Here is an 11,527-nt window from a genome sequence, read left to right on the forward strand (position 1 = left end):
TACATTAGTAGTTCGTAGCGTTGAGAAATCTTCTTTTTTATATGGCCAATTTAATATAAATAATTTAAATCGTATAAGTCAATCACTCACCAAGCATGCTTGGTAAATGATGTTGGTTTCTCTGTAGGTAAAGTCGGTACAAATCACGGACTGTAGACACATGACGGTAGTTCTAGAGAAACTTACGTTCATGGTGTTCAAATTTAGATGCGCATGCGCACCAGGTAACACCAAAGTTTCGGGAATCCTCTGCGATATACATAGATAACGTTTCGCGTTATGTAGGTAAATATTAAATAGATTTATAGTGACAGCAGGAATTTATTATAATTGTGAGTGGTATCCGTTGTCTGACATATTTCTTAGACAAACGAACATCCATCAAATAGCAGAAATGCTACTAGGATATAAGATGAGCGTTATTGTAATTCGGGTTGCGTTCATTTCGAACGTACAAAATGTTGGATTTCCTCAAGTATATCAATTACAAATCTATTGTAGTCACAAATAACTTCCGCCCGTTTTTCTCGATAAATGTACACGAATATTCAAGAAGTTTCGATGGACGAACTTCAAAAAAATCACTTATTTTCTTCGTGAAACTTCACACGAAATCTCACCGAAGTGTTTTTTTTTTTTTTCGAGGTATGCTGTAAATGCATAGAACTCACAGTCTAGGTGCAAACATACACACAGTCTAATTAGTAATTATCATTGGTATTCCTTGGCCTACGCTTCCCGCTTACAGCGGAAGTTATTTACAACGCTCCGGAATAAAATGTTTCTCGCATGATTTACAGAAGTAGAATGAGAACGAACAGAATTCCGGGGGAATCAAGTCCGCGAATAAATTACATTACGTGCCTGCGCGCAATTTACAGAAGCAATCGGAAGTGGGGAACAGACTTTGCAGGGAAGTTTCCTAGCCTTTATTGTAACCCGTTAACCGGGCCAAGGCATTCGATACCGATTTATTTATTATCATTTCTTTTTTCGTTTTGTCAATTAGAAAGGCGATGCGCTCGGTTAACAGGTTAAACGTCTCCAAGTATCAAAACGCTTCTTTCAAGCTGGCTTCACGTTCCAGGCGGATCGGAAGAGACCGAATCATTTCCTGTTTCTCGGTCCACTTTCGATAAATATATAAATTATATATCATAATTGTTTAGTCGATTCTCACCAGGAGATGACCGGGATTTTTTATTAGTCGAGCGTCTCTTTACCGGTCTTCGGCAACAGGAACGACATGAATCCGCATACTGAAAGATGATAAAGATCAATCGGGTGTGCGGTTAGAGTTTGCACGGCCAGATAACGGCAATTACTTCCCGCCATTTTGGGCGCTGTTCAGCGATTGGCAGTTAGCCAGCCAATCAACGCAGGGGAATCATACGCGATCCGCAGAGGAGTTAATTGCCGTTATTTCAAACGCTCGTTGGTTATCGCTTAGGTATTGTACAGTATTTGGAGTACTTACTGAATAAAAATGCCGCAAATAAAATTATAGGAACCACGCAGGCCAAGTCGATCAGGTAACCAAACACCAGATTGCCCACCAAGGCACCTAATCGACCCATTGTTAAAGACAACGCTGCGGCCATTACTCTGAAAATTGAATCGTATACATTCTTCTCGTATCTCCGATTAAACAACTGTTTTTAACTTTTTCCTTGCGTTCCAATGGATCATACATTGTTTGGACGCTATGTTCGTATTTATAAATAACAAAGTCTGATCTTTTTTTTTGCAGGTATCGAATGTTTTACCGACACGTAAGCTATCCCGTTGTTTGAAGCGTGACTCGGAGTTGAATAACAAAACGCTAATCATCATCGCGGATAATTTAATTGCGTGACCAGGCGTAAATAGAGCATCTCCGTCTGTTTACCCGTTCTCCCTCTTCAATAAATAAGTCACAATGTAATGCCCCTGCTTACCTGAGATTCGTCGGGAACATGTCGACGATTACGCAATACACCAACGAGATACCGAGAGACGTCAGAGCCTCGAATACACAGGACAGTACCAGGTTTTGTGTCGAGTCCACCACGTAGTAGAAGGCCACTGTAACTGCCCCCGAAACCAGCAAGGACATGACTGGAAACAAAGATTTTTGTTGCGAGCATACCAAGCACAATTAAAAATATGATAGGACCTCTATGTTCGGCTATCATTCCTTTCTTCTTTTTTTGAATGTAGGAATTTTCATAGATTTTCATCGATTTTAACCGAGGTCTAGGACTTAGAGGATCTTATTTTGCAGATATGGGGACTGTTTGTAAGTACTTACTGAGGAAGAATTTAGCACCGAGTTTGTGCACAAACAGAGGAAGGATAATGGATCCTGGAATGCAGGCGATTCCGATGTACACCGTGTGCAGATAGACCGAGGATGCGATTACGGTTTCGCATCCGAAAGGATCAACGTTGGTCGCGTTGTCCGATATCGCCGATACTATGCACACCGACGTGGTCTCGTTAGGATTTTGGTGCTCGAACTGCTCGAACCTGGAAGTTTAAATTTTAAAATTCATAGCTGAACTCTGAGAACCAAAGTTTTCCTAATTTCTTGATTTTAGGACTCGGATACCTGGTGAATAATTCGGGGAACCAGACCATGAGGGTATAGTAGCTGCTGGTCAGGCCAAACTGAATACCGCAGGCCAGCAGCGTGTTGCGAAGGTAAGGCGACTTGCACAGAGCAGCCGTGAGGTCTTTGACTTCCTTCAGCAGGACCTTCAAGTCCTTTCTCTTGTGTAGCTTCAACGACCTCGTGCTCTTGTCTTTGTTCTTCTCTTGCAAACACTTCACCTGCGAAACCAGACGAAAACTTTCGTTTCTATCCTAACAGTTTTCATAGATTTTCCTGTTTTTCTCAGTTACCGGATATGTGTCGGGATCCTGCCCGGTATTCTGCGAATAAATCCACTTGAAGACCTCAAGGGCAGCCTCCGTTTCTCCGCACTCAAGGAGGAACTTCGGGCTCTCTGGAAACGCGAACAACCAGAGGCCCAACATCAGCGAAGGTAACGCGCACAGCGCTACAAAGAGATTCCATGACTTGAAGTAGAATACGTCCGAGACGTACATGAAGTCCATCGGTATGATCAGCCATGCGATCACTGCGTTGAGAAACAGAAGTTGAATTTAAACGCCGACGCTAAATCTACCGCGCTAAAAGTGACCGACGTGTTTTGCTTCAGAGGGATGACAAGACTCGATTCAGTTAAGACATTCATTTGATTGTTTTTTATAAAAGCTTTCAGAAAAAAAAGTTGAGATCCGGTCTTCTTAATCGGCACGGTAGATTCAGTGTTAATTGTTTGAAACTTCGGAGAAGTTGTCGCAAACATATCTCAAGGTCCGACTAATTTATTTAATGAAACGGAAATTATAGAATCAAGATTTCTCGTAATCGTCGTTATCTTTATGACTTTATAGGCCTGTTTTGTAGAGAACCAACTGTCATTGTTGGTTAGAACTCTACTTTGTAAAACGCGTACGTCACCGTTCCGGTGATTTCAATGCTCGCGCGAGCGATGCGCGGCGAATAGATAAAACGACTGATACTCACGTGGCAATACTATAACACCGACGGTCCAGAACATTTCCATCCAACAAAGACATCTTTCGCGATACTTTGTTGGCTGGAACTCCCCTAAATACGGAAAACAAATTCCCATAGCTCCCGTAACGCTGTGTGTATAAAATAAAAATAGAAGTAGAAACAAAAGAAAAAGAAAAAAGAAAGAAGAATGAAGAAGAGACGGCAGAAGGGGTGTACTTACGCGAACCCGTTGAAGAAACGGAACAACAAGAACACCCAAAAATACTGGACGAACGATGATACGACGCCGACGATACCGTCCATCAGCAATGTGGCGATTAACACGACTTTGCGGCCCTTCGTGTCAGCCAGGCACCCCCATATGTAGGATCCGATCACCATTCCTGCAGAAATTTAGAAAATAAAGTGAAAGAAACGTCCACTTGTTCGTACGCTTGCATGAGCCAACAATGCCAAACGAGATTTTATACGCACAGAAAACCATGAACGTTTCGTTCTTGAACCGGAAAATCATTCTAAAATGCATCTACGTATTGGTAAAGGTAAAAGGAATTTCGAGCGCATAGTATCGCGGTCACTGCTTCCAGTGGAAAGCCGTGAAATTAGTCGGACGATCTCTACAAAGATCTCAGAAGCCAGAGTCGGTCGAACACTCTTCGTAAAATCCCTTCTAGCATTGTATTTTATCTATTCGATATTTTTTAGTGTTATTATTTAAGCGAATCTAACACTACCATCTCGGGGTTGATTTTTAGGGTGTTTCTATTATTAGTCTTGCTCGATCGTATCTTTAAATATTAGTCTGCGAAAAAATATTTTGGAGCATGCGGTTGAATTTCGACTGATCGCTTTATAATTTCCGTAGCTTACCCAACATGGGGGACGCAGTCAACCAGCCTTTGGAGGTGGAGTCCATCTCCAGATCGCACTGAGCAGCCGGCAACACGAACGAGAGTATAGTGACTCCGATCGCGGTGTCCATGTAGATTAAGCCGCATATCGCCAGCAGCATGTAATGGAACTTCCCGAATCCTGGCGGAAATCGAACGATTTTCTGTGCATCCATTGTTTCAACGGGTGAGAATCTTTTAATTCAGATTGCTTCGCTAGTAGTCGTGCTTAGTTGTTGCACTTGAACTTGAGCTACTGGTTTACCATGGCCGTTATCTTTTATCTCCGCCGGTACAATTCGAACCGGAACCGTCATGAAATGATGAGGCAGCAATGAAATTACGAATCCCGTTACAAAATGTCTACAAATCCAGCGACCGAAAATACTTGCTTACGGTGGTAATGAAAGTTGGCGCTATGAAAGTTAAGATTTTGGCAAAGATGATCGTGGACTTGTCGTTGATCGTATCGGACTATTCGAGCGAGCGATGTGCAAATAATTAGCGATTACGTCTCGAGAGTGTCGGGAAATAGAAAACTGTTCGGGACACTTCCGTTTGTTTTCGTTTGATTCGACACGGTCGCTCGAGATAAAAGCTTTCGACAGCTCTTCTAAACGACTTTCGATAACGCGATAAAGATCTCCTGGTTATCTTGAGTTCCATTAATCTGCAATTAAGGCGTATAAGCCTGTGACTCACCTGTTACGGTGATTGCATGCTCGAAATCGGCACCTCCGTCTGCCAAGAAGTCGAGACCTGTCGGGAGAAGATCGTTCCATCAATCCGAGCCAATCTCGTTGATTTAAAAATCGTTGATTTGTTTCTTTCCGAAGATTCTTCTTCGACGCGATGTTCGAAAAAGAAAAGTAGACGAGCATCGGGCATCGAACGTTTCATCGAAAGATGAATTTCGATTAAAGTTTTAATACTGATCGGCTCATTTATCGGCGATCTCGGGGCTAGTATCGAACAAAACAATCGGTGTTCGCTATCGGATTAATCGTCGGGCTGAAAATAACCGAAGGACGACGTTGGAATCCGAGTAAATAACGATGTCTAATTGCAAGCTCGCTAAGGCCCGAGTCGGGCCCGCGTCGAGTATTCTACTTTTATCGTTGTTCATCGTTTATCTTCAGCACAAACACTTTTCGTGTTCCGTGTACACGCGTATATTATCCTTTAGAGATAATTATTTCAACGTTCTGCTTTGTTTCAGTAAACAAATCGAACGGTGCATTAGGAAATAGATAAACTATAGCGATCTTTCTGCAGGCAATTGCGTGTGACTGTTATCTCGCATCATGCCGATTTTCCAAAAATTTAATACGTTTACCATCAATCGCTTTTCCGCTGCTGACGTCATGGTTAAATTATTTCATATTAAAAACGCGGTGTACCTTGTTTGCAAAATATTCAAACAATTGAGTATTCATGCGAAACGAAAATTATGAATTCTCTGATCATTATGCTATGTACTGTGATCTCAGTATGAAATCAAGTTGACCATTTTTACCTAAAGTGCAAGGTCGTGAACAAGGTGCTTATATTACCGGAAGTGAGAAATATCAAACAGTCTAAATGATCATCCGATTATGGTAACGTCTGTAACACAATACAGCAACGCTTCTATGTGTAAAGAAAAATCGGCAGCTGGATGTCGTTGTTCTCAAAGGGTTAATAAGAATGGCCCCTTCCAGAGGATGGTTCATGTAAACCACCAAAGAAGAATGATTTTCGGCAATCTTTTTATAACGTAAAACATTTCATTTTTAGTTCTACATCGGAGGAAAAAAATGCCAGACCTTACGCCGTCGACCGGGAGGTTCACGAAGAACAAGCTTCATTATATCAGAAAAACGTCGACAAAATGCAACGGCAGAAAAACCTATGCATCTTGAGACGTCGAAGAACGTGTACGGAAAGTGACGAAAAGTATCGTGAACAGTTTTGCAAAAAATGACCGAAAATCATCCTTATTTCAACGGATTACACGAGGCCCCTCCCTCACCGGTCACCGGGCAAACTTATGGTCGCATTGAGAGGATAATCCCGGACGCTTACCCATGGTGTACGGTGGTTACGTTGCGTAGGTATTTGGTCTCCGGACGTTTGTCGATTGGGTCAGGTGACGTCGATGAAAAGCCGGGCACCTGGAGGAGGACCCCGGTCTGCGAACCGCTGCACTGTCTGTTTCTTGTGCGCGTTCCACGGTTTTCTGCTTGTTTGCAACCACTGCACCCCACGCTCATTGGTGAACACTCGGTGGTATTTGATCGCCGTCTTTATCGCCCGAGCGAATTCGACGATTTTTGCCACCGAGGATCTCTTCCCGCCTCTCCCCTTCGCTTCGATTTGTTTCGTTTCGCTCCTCTGCCGTTCAATTAGACCGTTCCCGCTCTTCTCTCTCGCTCTCTCGGATAATTCTCGGCGGCCCGGCCTCCGCTACAGCTGGATTCTCTGGATCAGTGCTGCTCGTAGATCCTCGCCAACGATTCCCCTCGACGGATGATCCGTTAACGATCGGTGCCCAGCGTGCAACTGATCAGAAATTGATGATGCTTTAACATATCTACTGTTTTTCGGTAGCTCGTCGGGTGCCCGATAGATAAGATATAATCCCCTTCCTTTCTTTCTCTCCCCTGATGCGACTGTAACGCAACTGTCCTTGGGACTATCTCGGAACCTACCGGGGATCTTCTATGCATGTGTCATCGTGTTTTCCTTTTTAATCGCACGAGGGACAAGGTACTTTTACGAAAGCTTCTCGCGGATAGAAGTCGCGATACGATTTCTGCGGACTTTTCTCGGCGCGAGCACACCGAAGCGAGCACGGTCTCTCGCTCCCGGAGCAGCTGGTTTTGCGGATGATACTGCGGAATAGGAGCAGCCTTTTCAAACATTCTTTCGCTACGAAGATCAAATCAATCGAATTTCGAAATCGGCGCATCCAGCGATTTCTGAAACGTGAAAGCGGAAAAAAGGGACTACGCCTTCTTCGATAAATGGGAACTCGGCGTACACTCGGGATAAGGACTCGGGTGTCACGAGCATTGTAATCGCGATTATCGTTACAGTCGATCGTTCAATAGACTCCTCTCTCGTTGGGTTCTATCGCAGAAACGCTTTGCAGAGACGTTCGTAGGAACAGCAGCTCGCTCGGTCGTCGCGACGCGAGGCGAGGTGAGGCGCTTATGCCACCCCATGCTTCTCTTCCCCGCACGATAACACACCGTTGGAGCTGCTGTCACGGGATTTTTTATTGCTCTCGGAATTACGTTTTGAATAAAATACGCGAAAACTGTTTGCCCGTGTCCCGACTGCGTCGACCGTCGTTTTGAAAGATATCAAGCAACTTTATCTCCCGTGTTTGTCGACCTACTAACAATGGAAGAAACAGGGGATTTCGAGCTTGTTGGCATCGACGCGCTTTAAACCAAGTCGAAGTTATTATCCTTGAAAGAGGAGCATCGATGCTCGCGCGCGTTCCGTGTACGTGTCTTCTCGGAAAGATTTAGTCGAGGATCCGAGGATGATCGCGCGTTCCGAGATCTAACGTCTGCGCGTGTTTGCCAGACCGAAGACAATCCGGCGGACAACATGCGACTTCGGCGGAGTCGTCGAAAGACTTTGATCGCCCGGGGCCCCGCGACTAGGAAGAGGTTCTCCAACGGAACCATCCGTTCATCCACGTCATCGTCGAGATCCCACGATTATTTACGACCGTTGAAATCGTCATTGACGTGTCGTCATCGCGACCTCGTGCTGCTACCTAGTTTGCTCGTCAACTGGAAGTTGATGTATTTGTCCTGGCAATATATCATCGGCGCACACCGGCGTACACCTTTCTGTTCAAGTTAAAGCACGCCCGAACGCCGTAATTAAACGCGGAGAGCAAGAATTAACCAGCTAACTGTGTCCGACGAGTATAGTCGTCACGGAGAAGCGGCAGTATTTCGCGTCTTATCAAGTAGCTAACATCAAAGTATGTGATATATTAAATTTTATAAAATAGAACTGTCTTTTTTATCCAATAATTTAACAGCGACGCTTACTCTGTGTCCGACGAATATACTCGTCGCTTGATTCTCGCACATATATAGGTGCGCGCTCTGAAAAGGAGGCGCCACAGCTAACTGGTTAAATGCTGAGAGCAAGAATCAACAGACTCGAGCCTCCAAGGAACGATCCGGCACGATCCTACGCGAGGTCTTGCGTGTTAGAGTTTTCTCTTGTTTCGACGATCATCGCAATTGACACGCGGCCGATGAAGAACCCGATCGAATGCCGACGGAATCTGCGAGTGCACCGTCATTTCCGGTCCCCGGTACATGTTTTGCCAAAAATTAGCGATCATCCCCCACCGAAAATATACAGAAATATCGATCGGCGATATTATCGACCGCGATCCTATCGCCTCCGTAATACTTATTTACGATCGTATTATCGTCGCCGTGTTTTCGTTGGACACGTGCTTAGATCCCTGTACGCTGTAAATCCTTCCACGTGGCTGGATCTCCAGAGATTCGGAAACGGCGCGACCTTATCGAAAGAATTCGCCAAATTTCGTTCGAGGCTCGAGGTGCGTTTTCTCGATTTTCGACGGTGATCTACGTCGAGTATCTTTATTATCGCGCCGCGCACTCGAATGGTACATACCCGTGACAGTCGTCAAGGTCGACGATAATCCAGCCGAGACCAGGCTAGAACTAGAGTACCGAACCGTCCGAGTGCGCAAACATGTTTATCGCGACGGCAGCATCAACCTCGAGCATCGTTGTTTCCCGAGGCAGGCGCTGTTTGACGGCAAACGTTGCCTCCGCGCTCCTGTTAATTTAACCCAAATTTAACCCTAACCTCGATCGAGTCAGACCTCGCCGAGGTCTGTTCCACGTATTTTTGTTCTCCCTCCTCCTCTCCCCGAAGAAAAACCGCGGTTTCGGTAGTCGGAGCGATTTCATCGAATAATCCACCGCATTCCGGCGGCGATACGACGAGCAAACGCCGTCGTCACCGGCCACAGGATCCGCCTAATCGGCCTGTTTGCGTGCTGAAAACTGGAAGCAACCGGCGCGGCCGGGCTTTGCTCGATCCGGAACCATAAAATTTTGATCGATCGCGACTTTGGCCAAGCTACGACTTTCGCTAATATGCTCGAATCGTTTCGTCGGCACGCGATAATGATCACGATAACGAGAATGATTCCTCCGTCACTATCGGTAGACAGGAAAATCCCCAAAAACGGGAGAGGTGCCCGATTTACTATCGGGATCGAGGCATGTCCGCACGGTTGATCGCGTCTCCCCGATCACGGTAGTGGCCAATAAAATGGCATTACTTGCTGCGATCGTTAAGCTGTATCATCGCGTATCTTTAACGCTATAATTAGTACGCGGAATCCACGTACCCGCGACGAAGATGAAACGATAAAAATATCGCGAAACGATCCCCGGTCGGATTGCGACGCGTTCTCGCCGATACCGGAACGCCGCGATTACGTAAACGATCGGCGCAAGTAAAACCGGAGAGGGACGAACCGCTTTAATGCTGTATCATTTCAACGGTCGTTAACGTATCTCATTCGATTCGTTTCTTTTTATTCCAACAGGTACGCAGCCCGAAGTCTCGCGGTGCCAACGAAAGATCAAGCATTGTCGGATTCGTTCGCCGACGATCGACATCCCTCGTTCGCTCCAGGGTTCCTGATCCTCGCGCCAGATCAGCCAACGATCCCGGCTCGAGACGCGAGATCGACAATCCGATCCGGGAACCGACCGACGAGCCCAAGGTTCAGGTTTACGCAATCAGGAGGACGACGTCAACGGCGTACTTTATCGGAGCTCTAGGCGACGTTCCTACGGAACAGATGAAAGCCTGTTTATGTCGTGGAACTGCACGGATCGGTCTATAAAATTGGCAAACAGCACCGACAGACACCGAGAGCACGGTAGTAATGCCGAAACAAATTCGCGGTTCGCGCGATTCGCTGATCGTCCTGCAAACAGGGAAGCAAGACGAGGAGCCGGTGACTCGTCGGAGCGATCGTATAATTGCTCCGACTATCGTCTATTTAATAATCCCACAAGACCGAACCGTCGGCGACGTTCGCCGCAGGCTTGTGTTAGTTGGCACGTGCGAGACGCTGCCGGTGGATTCGCGCCAAAAATCCGTTCGCCGTCGTAATATTTCCGTCATCGGTGCAACGTGTCTGGTCTATCGGCGATCTTGTATCTCGCAGTCCTCCAGCATGCGCGTTTACATACATGGCGTTGCTTTTATTATCATTGTATCCGCGCTATCCCGGCGCTCGTTCCGTCGTCCGACGACGGCGACGGTCACCTGTCGCGTCGACGGCTCGGCTGTCGGACGACCGTCGACGACCGAAAATCGCGGTGCCCGCTCCACCGAACCGACGAATCGGCCCAAACGCGATGCCCAAAATTCCGAAGGGCCCGAATTCCGCCGCGAGCGTGTACGCAGCGGCCCTTCTCGGGTCCTCGGCGACCCCGAAACCGTGTGTCCGATCCGCAAAGAGGCTGGCCGCGAAATGGCTGCACTCCAAATTCGCTCTATTTCGGCCTGGTTTCAATGTCAACGGTGTTTGCGGTCAGGTGGGGCGCGGGCGGCTCGTTGTAACGACGGAGGGACAGGTGAATATAAAAAGAAAGCCGACTCGTAAAAGAAATCGCGAGGTGATCGCTACCGTCGCGGATGCATACGGAGTGTTCGTGTTTGGCGTTTGCTTTTACACTCTCTTACCGGATCGGTTTGGCTACCGCGTGGACGTTCAGTGTCGCTGCTGGCCGACTGTTGAGGATCGACGGGTCGACCTATTCTGCCTCGATCCCCGATCATTCATAAATCCTCGGGTCCTTAGAGTTTCGGGGGTGCTGTTGACAGTTGTTGACAATTGGGCGCGACTTGTCCCCCGCACGTGTCGATGTCGCGCGTGTCTCTCTTTATCTCCTTCTCTCCTCCTCTCTCTTTCTCTTTCTCTCTCTTTATCTCTCTTTCTCTCTCTCTTTTTCTCTCTTTCTTTCTCTCTCTCTCTCTCTCTCTCTCTCTCTCT

General features: G+C 46.5%; 1 protein-coding gene across 1 annotated transcript; it reads right to left on the reverse strand.

Annotated features, from left to right (window-relative positions):
• Positions 1-301: 301 nt before the first annotated feature.
• Positions 302-11,357, reverse strand: LOC117224371 (synaptic vesicle glycoprotein 2B). Its single transcript, XM_033477247.2, has 12 exons — positions 11,218-11,357; positions 6,523-6,999; positions 5,161-5,217; positions 4,439-4,600; positions 3,789-3,951; positions 3,575-3,696; positions 2,884-3,122; positions 2,591-2,811; positions 2,291-2,508; positions 1,938-2,097; positions 1,478-1,605; positions 302-1,259 (listed from the first exon to the last, which is right to left on the reverse strand). Exons 2-12 carry the CDS (start codon positions 6,524-6,526, stop codon positions 1,204-1,206), a joined length of 1,530 nt encoding a protein of 509 aa, XP_033333138.1. The 5' UTR covers positions 6,527-6,999; positions 11,218-11,357; the 3' UTR covers positions 302-1,203.
• Between the last annotated feature and the right edge of the window lie 170 nt (positions 11,358-11,527).

This window comes from Megalopta genalis, chromosome 13 (genome assembly GCF_051020955.1).
Source record: "Megalopta genalis isolate 19385.01 chromosome 13, iyMegGena1_principal, whole genome shotgun sequence".
Lineage (NCBI taxonomy): Eukaryota > Metazoa > Arthropoda > Insecta > Hymenoptera > Halictidae > Megalopta > Megalopta genalis.

Excerpts from the sequence above, each read along its gene's own strand:
- LOC117224371 (XM_033477247.2), bottom strand. Across the intron at positions 4,601-5,160 it reads GCATGCAATCACCGTAACAG|GATTCGGGAAGTTCCATTAC; the intron begins GTGAGTCACAGG and ends GATTTCCGCCAG. Across the intron at positions 2,098-2,290 it reads CGGTGCTAAATTCTTCCTCA|TCATGTCCTTGCTGGTTTCG; the intron begins GTAAGTACTTAC and ends CTTTGTTTCCAG.